The sequence below is a fragment of the Cnephaeus nilssonii genome, assembly GCF_951640355.1.
Source record: "Cnephaeus nilssonii genome assembly, chromosome: 18".
NCBI lineage: Eukaryota > Metazoa > Chordata > Mammalia > Chiroptera > Vespertilionidae > Cnephaeus > Cnephaeus nilssonii.
Genome location: NC_137089.1, coordinates 28,530,177 through 28,542,493, shown reverse-complemented (window position 1 = coordinate 28,542,493; position 12,317 = coordinate 28,530,177). Strand labels below are relative to the sequence as shown.

Genomic DNA, 12,317 nt, shown 5'->3' with positions numbered 1-12,317 from the left:
CCATCACTGTCTAACAGATAACGCAAGTCACCTAAAACTTTCTACGAACCACAGTAGAAAAGTAAAAAGCAGGTAAAATTAAGTTTAATAATATGTATTATTTAATTGAATATAATAAAAATGTTATAATTTCAACATATAATCAGCATAAAGTTATTAATTATTAAGATGCTACATTCTTTTGTTCACATAAGTTTTCAATACCTGATGTGTGTTTCACATGTACAGTACATCTCAGCGCAGACTAGCCACGTCTCAAGTACTCGTCAGCCACAAGTGGCTAGGATATTAGATGGTGCAATTCTATACGGTTTGACTTTTACAAAAGCAGAAGCATGTGTTCATTTTATATTAAAGATTTTTAAGCATATTATAATTTTAGTTATATAACTTTCTTCTCTTCATATTATCTTCTTTCACTTTTTAAAAAAATATATATTTTATTGATTTTTCACAGAGAGGAAGGGAGAGGGATAGAGAGCCAGAAACATCGATGAGAGAGAGACATCGACCAGCTGCCTCCTGCACAGCCCCCACCGGGGGATGTGCCCACAACCTATATACATGCCCTTGACCGGAATCGAACCCGGGACCCTCCAGTCCGCAGACCGACGCTCTATCCACGGAGCCAAACCGGTTTCGGCTTCTTTCACTTTCTAAAGAGGGAAGAGTGATGATGGCCTAGAAAGCATGAGCCTTGTCTACGGCAGCCACGACGAACACAAGTTTAATCATGGTATGTTCTTACCTCTTTATTTTCAAAATGGCAAGTCAGGTCTTGCTTTAATATTCTGGTCTGTATTTTGTTTTCCTTTGATTTTGCTGGCCGCTGTACTCTTCCTGATGTTACTTTCATCTTAAGATCACCAGAAGTCAGTTTACGTCTAGGCAAATCTTCGATCACTTTCACTAGAGGAGGAGGTGGCTAAAGGGGAAAAAAAAATCTAGTAGCTCTCCTTGAAAAATAGACCTGTTAACATACGATTTACAAAATTTGTTTTGATTAATTTAATAATGAGCCTTAATATAGATGATTATTTTTCAGACAAAGTGTAAATAAGATAACCAAGAATGTTTCCTTGTTGACTAATAATTCAAGCAAATTTCTGCCAAATTCCTTTGAAGAATGCACATGAAGACCCATGATTAACAACAACACGTAGAATTTAATAATTCCATGAAAGCTGGCCTTAAATCACAGACTACAATCCATGTTTTGCATTCTGTGATAAGGTTAGTAGCATGGTGATCATTTGCAGCAGGAAGGCAGTTAGACATTAGCCTCTACAATGCTGAGAAAAGCCCCCTAATGTTCTTTGGGCGAAAGTGAATTTTCTCTGAGGGAAACTGATGGGCAGTGAGGGCTCAGAGTTTTGGTGTATCTGCTTAAATTACTGTTATTCAAGAGCAGTTAATGAAGACCAATGCAAGGGTGGCTAACATGGATGGACGACAGGCAGCACACACATACGTATTTCAAACTTAAGAAATTAATGACTTAGTATTGACTAGATTTAGGAAATAAAGGAATAGGAACAGTCACAGTGCTCCAAGGTTCCTAGAAGGAAGAGTGAGACAGAAACAGAGACTGGAACCAAAGGCCTCCTTTGGGGAGCAGGTTATGTGGGGCACCTTGCATGGGACAGGGACACCAGACTGATGCCCTTGAGAAAGGCAGACGTTTAAGAATGGAGGATAAGTGAGAGATCAAGTCTGGAGATACGGCTTTGGGAGTGAAAGAAAATATATCCAGAAAAATGGATAAGGTCCAAGGAAGTTAGAAGGTCGTAGCATAAAGATTTTATTTTTGATGAAACATGTAAGCTTTTTTAAAAATTGGTGTTATTGCTTGGCCGGTGTAGCTCAGTGGTTGAGCATCAACCCAGGAGCCAAGAGTTAACTGGTTTCATTCACAGTCAGGACACATGCCTGAGTTGTGGGCTCAATCCCCAATAGGGCGCGTGCAGGAGGCAGCCAATTGATGAAGTTTTTCTCTCATCGCTGTTTCTATCTCTCTATCCCTATCCCTTCCTCTCTCTAAAATTCAATAAAAATCATATTAAAAATATTGATATTATTTACTTGATAACTTACCTTATTTATTTCTTGTGTTAAAGCTTGAACTGAATATATGTTCAGACTTCCATTTTCCATAACACATGCAATGTACCGTCCATGTGGGCTAATTACCGATGAGCTGATTCCTTCGTCAAGGCTCCCAATTTCAAAGAGAAGTTTACAAGTCTGTATATTGATGAATCTCATAATACCATCTTGACTTAGCACTCCTAGAGCCTAACAGTAGAGAGAAACCAAGTCAAGTCAAAAGTCTGAAAGCCAAACTACACACACACACACACACACACACACACGTATGTACGTGTGCGTACTTATATATGTATTTTTTTTAGAAGAGGACAGTTGGAGATCATATTCACAGAGGATGATTATATATTTTCAAATCCCTAATTCTGGCTCATGGAGATTTGCCTATTCAGGTCCAGAGAAGCCTGGCTTTCCTCAGAGCCCACCCTGGGGAACTATATAGAAAGGTCGCCTCCGGATCCTCCCTTCCTACAGGCAGGCATGAGATCGCCACTAATCCCTACAAAGGGAACACAGAAGATTAGACAGTTCTTCACTTTGGTCTCCACACTGGCTGTGGGAAGTGAGGCGGGCGGAAGCTGTGTATTCCTTCACTGTCCCCACAGTTTGATCAAAGCTAACATCCATCCTGCTGCTCCCACACGCCTGGGACTCTCAGTGCGGCTCCCCAGGTCTACGTGCTTTCAGCTGCTATAACTAACATTTGGGGAACGTAGAAAGTTTCTGAGGTGCAAGAATAGTGGAGAGGTAAGAGGAAAGCTAGTCTTTTAAGGGTAAGTAAAATTTTAACTCATATTTTGAAAATTAAAAACATACTAGAAATGAGTAAGCAACTATGGAAGACCACAGTTTGGAGGTGGTTGGGAGCCGTTTTAAGGGGACACTCTAAAAAGCATGTCCTCTGTTGGTCAGGTTGTAGGAAACCCCCTCATTCACAGCTGATGCAACTTCTCCAGAGGACACCTATCACATTTATGGAGCACATACACCTGATACCACTATTTCCATTCTGGGATTTTGTCCTACAGACAGGCTGTGTGGATGTTGCATGCAAAAAGGTATTCAGTGAAGTATTATTTGTAAAAGAAAAGAACTAAAAAAAAAAACGGTGAAGTCCCCACTAATAAGACTGGTTAAAAAGTTGTGGAACACTATAAAATATGAAGTTCTGCAGTGACATAGAATTATCTTCAAGGTAAATTAAGTGAAGAAAAGCAAGGTGCACAGCTCTAGAAAAAGTGGGAAAAACAAAAAACTCTAACAACAGTGGGTATGGAGAGTGAATAACTGGGCAAATGGGAGAGAGAGGGAGGAGGAAAAGGTTTCACTGTCTGCCTATATACATTTTTATGTTTATAACCCTGTGACTGTGTTACCTGTTAAAAAACTTAAGGGTGGAGCTGGGTGGAGTGGGGGAGTCGGGGGAAAACAGGAGACATCTGTAATACTATCAACAATAACACATAAAATTTAAAAAATTTAAGATATAATAAACATATGCACATGATACACACACACACACACACACACACACATCATGGGCATATACAAAAATTTGTTAAAGTGTAAGACCCAAGATAATCAATTTAAAACAAAAAAATTAATGGAAGTTAAAAATAGTGACAGGAATGTGAAGTACAGCATAGGAAGTATATAGTCAATAATATTATAATAGCTATCTATGATGCAAGTTGGGTACTAGAAATATCAGGGGAATGCTTTGTAAAGTATATGATTGTCTAACAATTATGCTATACAACTGAAACTAATACAAAATAATATAGATTATAAACTGTAATTTAAACATTTTTTAATAAATATTTTTTTAAAGTTAAGGTCAGACTATACTCAACTATTAAAAAGAAAAAAAAGATGTGTGTTGGGGGTGGGGTGGGAAAAGCACTTTGCATACTAAGGCAAGATACAAAGAAACATGCTTCATAGGATTGAGGTAAGCAATTATGGTAGATAAAACACTGTTCAACAAAGTGAGAAAATTGTAGCTCTAGTCTCACCTTTAATCGTTACAACCAACAGGAGTGTTGATAGGTCATTTAAGTTTCTATGCTTCACTGTCATAATCTGGAGAATGGTGAGAATACCTTCCTTGCCCATGCTCAAAGAATTTAAGGTTCAAATAAAAAATAACACGTGAAAGCATCCTGTAGACTATGAAGTAGGGCATGAAATTAAAATACACTGATCTTAGGAAAAATAAATGAAAAGGTACCCTTTAGAAAAAGAGTACATTGCCAGTAACATACAAAACCTAAGATTAAAAAATTCTTTTTCAATTTTAGACTCTTCTCAACAATATATCAGCAATTTCAAATCCTTGTAACAATCAGGGTACAAGTTAAATGAGAGGGCTATTACAGTTCAGAAATTGGTATGATCCTTCTCAACACAGAGAATGTCCTGCATTATGTTACCAACCTGGTTAGAACCAGCATCAAAACTATCAGGAAGAAATTCTAGATGGCGAATGGCTCGAACTTTAGTAGGCATCTGGATAATTCTAAATAGCTGTTTTGCTTCTAAGCACCACAAATGAAGATGGTTTGATTTGCCTCCAGCGGCCAGGACTCGGCCATCTCTAGGTAATAAAAAGGTGAGAAAGTAAGACTAGCTGAATTGTTCACAGTGGCACTGTCCAGTTTGATCCAATATGATGATGGAAAGGTTCTGCATCCTTGCTGTCCAATATGGTCACTACAACCCACATGTGATTGAAAACTTACATGTGGCTAGTGCTTCTAAGGAAATTAATTCTTAATTTTATTTTTATTAATTTAAATGGTCCCATGCACCCAGTGACAACCATAGGGAAAGCTCATGTTTACAGTATACATATTTTTTTTACCTATTGTGCTAAGAAACCAGCTTAATAAATATTTGTTTGATGACTTAATTGGGGGTTTTGGAGTAACATTTAGATTTTATCTCATACTCTCCGTCAGTTACCACTTTCCCACTTTCTACATTTCACATATGACTATACAGAATTGGTACAGCATTGCTATATAAAAAACCAAAAACCCCAAACGTTTTCCTGCTCAAACAAAGCTACTTTATGTTTATAAAGTACAAAAAGAATTAGCTGTATTGATTTGCAAGGTTGCTGCTCATTCATTCACCAGGCTTGTTAAGTGTCCACTATCAATCAGCCAGGTCTCATGCCAGATGCCAGGGACACAGTAGCGAACAGACATGTAAGACCCTGCTCTTAAGGGATTTTCAGTCTAGAGGAGGGGTGGGGAACCTTTTTCTGCCAAGGGCCATTTGGATATTTTTATAACATCATTCATGGGCCATACAAAATTATCAACTTAAAAATTAGCCTGCTATATTTGGTCAAACATTTAATTAACTCACCCCTAATGCCTTGGCAGGGCCGGACCAAATGATTTTGAGGGCCTTATAAGGCCCGCGGGCTGGACATTCCCTACCCCTGGTCTAGAGGAAGGCAAACAAACAAATGAGCCTGATCTCGGCTGAGCAATTCTCTAAAGAACCATGCAATGAGTGGCATTGCAGAGCTGGGGAAGGAGGAGAGCTGCGCCTGACTCTAGTTATTCAGCAAGTGCCCTTATCCTTTAAAAATACACACTGAAATAGTTATGGCTGAAATGATATGCTTGGGCTTTGCTTTAAGACAATGCAGTAGAGAAGCAGTAGGGGGAGTTATAGATTAAAAAAAAGTACCTATTAGCTGATGATGATTATAGCTAATGAAAGTATTGTAATTAGGACTCCATGTACTTTTTACATTTTTGTGCATATTGGAAATTTTCCACAATAAAGTAAAACAAGTTCTACAGACTGTATCTAAGTTTGAAGGAAACTTTTTTCTCACACGACAGTAAGATACTGAATGAAAATTTATAAAATTTTACTGAAAGTTAAATTTCTTTTTCTTTTTTTTAATATAGTTTATTGATTTTTTACAGAGAGGAAGGGAGAGGGATAGAGAGTTAGAAACATCGATGAGAGAGAAACATCGATCAGCTGCCTCCTGCACACCCCCTACTGGGGATGTGCCCGCAACCAAGGTACATGCCCTAGACCGGAATTGAACCTGGGACCTTTCAGTCCGCAGGCCGACGCTCTATCCACTGAGCCGAACCGGTTTTGGCTGAAAGTTAAATTTCTTAAAAATTCTCAGTGTCTTAAAATGCACATTACCTGGTCACAGCAAACACTTTGTACAGTATACTAGAGCTTTCAGGTGGAGCTGGCAATTGATATTTACAAAAAAGCGTATCACATTCCCAGGCAAAGATGGAATTATCTTTAAAGCAGCTGAGGATGGTATTGCTTAATGGTAGAAAGAAAACCTAAAGATGGAGAAAAAAAGTCATTGTCAGATAAGGATCATATAGCCCTCCTTAAATTTAAAATTATACAATTAGCCAAACATTTTTAAAAATTATTTCTTCTTGAACTAGAGAAAAATACATTCACAATATATAAAAGGGGATAATACTGATATTTCACATACCATTATAAATTAAAAAGAAAAGGTAAAATCCTTTAAATAAAAAATAGGTGACTATAATAACTAGGCAACTCATAAAATACTAAGTTTAACAATTAAAAAGTATTTAACCTTAAAAGAGATTCAAATGAAAATAACAAAATACCATTTTATGTGAATCAAATTTATTTAAAAATAATACCCACATATATATATACACAACTATACATATACTAACATATGTATTATATTTACAAACTATATACTTAACATAAACACTACATTAAATACTAACTACTGAAAAATGTTAAACGTACTAAATGGTGAAAGCACTGGAAAAGGGCATTGTCACACACTGCTGCTGGTAGTTAAAAATACTGTACAGCAAATCTCAACAGCCTTAAAAGTACATATCTCTTCTGAACTAGTCAATCTGTTTCTAAGAGTTAATCCTTTGGGGGGAAAATCAGCAAAGTGCTTTAAGATAAATGTTTGTTGAGCATTACTTATAAAAAATGTTAAAAGTTGAAAACAAATACATGATCATATTTTTTTAGAGATTTAATATACTTAATGGACAAGTAAGACTAAAATTGATAGCTAAGTTGAAAATATCATTTTATTAATTTCTCAAGTTTCAATGGCCTCAAATATAATTTTGTGTGTCATCTGTGTAAAACACACAAAGAGAGGGAAGGAAGGAAGGAAGGAAGGGAGGGAGGGAGGGAGGGAGGGAGGGAGGGAGGGAGGGAGGGAGGGAGGGAGGGAAAGAAAATGGAAGAAACCAATGGCATTAAGGACAAAATATTCCTGCCCTTCCTCTCAAAATAAATCCCCTCAAATGGCTTGAGACATTTCACATGGTTTGAACCTTGGTTACATCTCCAGCTATTTATTCTTTGATTCCAATCTAGAAGAGCCTCCTTAACAATATAGCTTATTATTACACTTTATATTTGAACACATTTTGTCATTGTTTCTACAGATGTGTCTTTAAAGCTTTATTATTATTTCTAAATATATGACTGTTTCCGTGTTGGAAAAGAGCAGTGGGACTCAATGAGGCCGCAGAGCACCTTTAGGAAGTCCTGGCCTCTCATTCCAGTCCCCGGGTTGTCACACACCTTTGCAATGTTACTAGTGTCAGAAGGAAGCCTGTTTCTCTTGGAATGCTGCATTCTTTGGAGGTGAAGTGTTCGTCTTTTAACAGTGGATTGGAGTGTCCCTTGAGTATTTAGAATCTGGATACAGCTATTGTCACAGTCATGACAGACAGCAAGCCGGAATGACTGTCTAGGGGAAACACCAAAACTACGATGGCTTTTCCCAGTGTTACAAAAATAGTGGGTTAATAAGGCTCTTCCTGAAATACTTCTGCAACCTGGACTCCAATTTGTGTTATTGTCACCCAGCTTATTATATACGTACAGTTAAGAAGTGATTCTAATAGTAATATTATACAAGAATTTCAGGGAATTGTAAGCCATAATTTTCTCAACAAAAGTTGCAGGCTATTGTCATACACTTCGTTTTTCTCACATACATATAATAGTATCTTTTTTCAATAATAAACAGTGCTAAGAAACACACGTTAATACACACATACATAATAATGCACTATGGAAAATACTGGTTAAATAAAAAAGCCTACTCGGGATTCATGTTAACAAGACGTAATAAAAATGCCCACTCAACATCTGCCCCTGCCTGATCCAGCCCCTCAGGGTTGCCTTTGGCTCACTTTGTCAGACAACTTCTGGGAGATCTCTTGCTAAAAGATTCAGGAAGGCATTTATAATATAAGGGCCATATAGAAAGAATCTGTAATGAATATAGTGTACTCTATAATGGATGCATTAAAAGATGGTTTCAAAACCAATGTCAAAAAAAGGGACAATATATAAAAAAATTCATACAATATGTTAAAAAAAGTGACAAGATTTTTATTATAACTAGCAACATTTTTCTAGAAAAGTAATAAATTTATTCCTACTGAGAGAAGCAAAAGCTTAAAAGTTAATGAGCATCAGCTGCTATTTTAGGGGAATAACTGTGATAAATTATTGCCTACATGATTATTCATTACTAGATCTGTGATTTTAATTGCCAGAGTTTAATGATTATAAAATTGTTCCTAATGAATCATGCCACTATTTAGATAGTGTCATCTCTTGACAAGCATAAAAAGCTTAGAAAAAAACTGTAAAAACACTAACAAATGCACAAGGATGAGGCTGTGGTTTTTCCTTGTAAAAGAGGACAATCCTATGCTTTTCAAATCCATTTTTGAGAGGTATGTGAGCTTTTATCCAAGTTTAAAGAGTACAGGCTAGTCATAAGACAAGTTAAGGCCAAATGTGTAATTCAGCAGCAATTTTAGTGAGCTCCTATTATATATACAGAGATTAAATTAACTTCAGTAATATACTCTTTATTAAATATTTTCTAATATCCATCATGAAATCTTTTCTGATACATACTGAACCACAGAAATCAGAAACCCCAGGATTTACTCCAAAACCCAAATAGCTAAATAACCTAGCTCCAAGCATCAGCAAAAGAATAAAAATTTACTAATATGGAGAGGTGTAACTAACCGGTTTACCTGAAAGCAGGAATGACTTTGGAGTAAAACAGGCTGATTCAAACTGCAACTCCTCTATAAGCTGTGTGACATCTGACAAGTTACTTAATGTTTCTGAACTTCAGTTTCCCTATTTGTACAATGAGGATAATGGCATCTACTGTTTAGGATTATTTAAGCTTAAAAAGAACAAAGTGCTAAGTACATAGTAAGAACTCAATAACTGGTATCTATTACTATTAGTATTAATTACTGCTACTGCTAGGTACAAAAATCAGTGGAAAGCTGTTGGAGTGGTAGGTTCTTTAAGAACATTTTAAATCAAAGGTCCATAGTTCTCTATCTGAAACCCTTGGAGCCAAGTGTGTTCCAGAATTCAGAATTACTTCTGATGTGAGAAAAGCAATATGATGCATATTTTATAAATTTATGTGGAACCCCTAGGTGAACTGGAGCAATGCCCCATACTCAAAAACATTAATCTTTCAGCCTTATGTCAATTCAGTCCAGGCTCTGCTGCCAGACGAATTCAAGTCAGATCAGATTTTGCCACCAAGTGAGTTATTAAACAACTTTTGGCTTTTTGAATTACTAATAAGGAATTGTGCATCTATTTAATGTGTTTTTAAAAAAATAGTCCGGCCGATGTAGCTCAGTGGCTGAGCTTCAACCTAGGAACTAGTAGGTCACAGTTCGATTCCTGGTCAGGGCACATGTCTAGGTTGTGGGCTCGATCCCCAGTGTGGGGTGTGCAGAAGGCAGCTGATCAATGATTCTCTATCATCATAGATGTTTCTATATAGTCACTTTATAGCTTTTTAAGATATTTAATTGCATAATCCCATAATGGAGCTAAATAACAGAAAACAATAATTATAGATAATAATAACAGCAATAATAGAACAGTAGCAGCTGCAGCTTTTACTAAGCACTTACTATACAATAAGCATTGTACTGAGTGCCTTGCACAGATGATCACATGCAATCCTGAATCCAACCGTAAGGTATTATTACTATTTTCATCTTATACACATAAGAGAAATAGCTTGTCAAAAATGTTTGACATGAATCTACTCATGTCTTTATACTTCTAGTTTATAAGAAACAGAGGTGAGAGATTGAGTTAAATGATCAATGATAAAACAGTAAGACGAAGCCAGAATCTGGGGCATTTTCTAAGACAATTAGCCTGGTCTCTCACTCAGAAAAAAATTGATGTTATATAAAGTAAAAATGGTGGAAGACTGTTTCAGATTAAAAGAGTCCTCATAAAATGAGACCACAGCATCATCTGTCATCATGTGCCATAAAAAAAAATCACAAAAGTTCTACTTAAAATGTAGAATCAGAAACTGGAATAAAAATACAGTTTGATAAGAATAAAAGTCTTGCTTTACAATTATTTCCTATTTTCAGCAGAATAAACCAGGAATGTCAACATCTGGCCCACCTCAGGTTTTTGTATAGCCCAGCAGCTAAGAATGGTCTTGACATTTTTAAATTACTTCATTATAGATGCTTATATAAGTACACACATAATATCCTCCATTTTTCTCTTGGCCTAGAGAACCAAAAATATTTACTGGCTGGTCTTCTGAGAAAAGAAAAAGTTGGCTGGTAACTGATAGACTATGCTGCTTTATTTTGGAACAATATATTTACATGAATACTGCATACTATACATACTTTCCTACACTTAATTTTATTCTCATATCACTAACATTTGAGTCCTATTTTTTAAACTAAAATGTCTAAATATCTGAGCAAGGTTAAAATTGACAAATATCCAGTGTATACTAATTTTAATTTCATGGTAAAAAGAACAGATGGTTTTTGTGTCATTGTTTTATAACTGTTTCCATTGTGGGTTCAACTCCCAAAGCTCTCTTCTTTAGAATTTAAAATTCAATTTAAGTACTAAAGCAATTAAAGAAACAACCTACTAAGACATTTGGCCTAAATCCCCGATGAATAAGCTGGCTACAACTTTGATCTTTCTTTAATTATCAAAGGCAAATTAAAGAACTTTGGAATCTCCATGGAGACTGTAAAATAAATTTTTGGTTGACATGAACTGCTACCTGCTCATGTTAATACCAGAGAACTTAAAAGAAATACTGCATGTATAACACAACTTGAAGCAAAATAATTAATCACACGGGAGACCGAGACAAACCTAAAAATAGTATTAAGCTAATCAAATAAAAAAATTAAACCTTAAAAGCAAAAGAAATGGATTTTTTAAAAAAGGTGATATATGTATACAACAGAATATTGATCAGCAATAAAGAGGAACAAATGACTGATACATACAACTTAGATAAATCTCAAAAACATTATGCAGAATGAAAAAAGCTTTACACGTATCATTAATGACTATTTATGTGAAATTTTAGGACAGAACTAATCCACGCTGGAGAAGCTTCAGGGCAGTGCTTATCTGGGAAGAGATAACATGGACCTTTCTGGGAAGATGGTAATGATAGGTCTGCACAGATTACAAAGGTGTGTGTATGTGTCAACACTTAACAAATGAATACTTAAGATTTGTGTATTTCATTATATATATGTATATATATATATTGCATATATATATTACATCAAACATACTGAACGCTTAAGTATTCATGGGCATATATACTTTAAAATGAACAAAAAAGACGAATTCATAATAGAGGGACAGAAAAATGGTTAGAACCATAATATGGTTTAGTAACATAACAGGAGGTCTAGCCCTGCTTGTGTGGCTCAGTGGTTGAACATTGACCTGTGAACCAGGAGGTCACAGTTTGATTCCTGATCAGGGCACATGCCCGGGTTGTGGGGTTGATCCCCAGTATGGGTGTGCAGGAGGCAGCCGATCCACAGTTCTCTCTTATCATTGATGTCCCGGTCTCTCTTTCCGTCTTTCCCTCTCCTTTCCTCTCTGAAATCAACAAAAATATATTTAAAACCCCCCACAAAATAAATAAAGGGAAGTCTAGTATAGGAACATGTCAATGATAGAATCTAGATGGGGGTGTACATGTGCTCACTGTGAAATTCTTACAAATCTGCTATATGTTTGAAATGTTTCATAACAGAATGTTGGGGGGTTAAAACCTAAAACAAAACCAGTCAGCTAAATAAAAACTATCAACTTGCTAAAGT

At 36.1% G+C, this 12,317-nt stretch overlaps 1 protein-coding gene across 1 annotated transcript in view; it reads right to left on the bottom strand.

The window, feature by feature from the left end:
• TBC1D31 (TBC1 domain family member 31) overlaps positions 1-12,317 on the bottom strand; it is a 41,108-nt gene that overhangs the window by 17,956 nt on the left and 10,835 nt on the right. Inside the window, exons 5-8 of the mRNA XM_079796309.1 lie at positions 6,292-6,443; positions 4,543-4,702; positions 2,095-2,295; positions 732-925 (exon numbers count right to left, since the gene is read on the bottom strand). Of these exons, the coding sequence (XP_079652435.1) occupies positions 732-925; positions 2,095-2,295; positions 4,543-4,702; positions 6,292-6,443 (707 nt within the window). The remainder of the gene's footprint in view (positions 1-731; positions 926-2,094; positions 2,296-4,542; positions 4,703-6,291; positions 6,444-12,317) is intronic.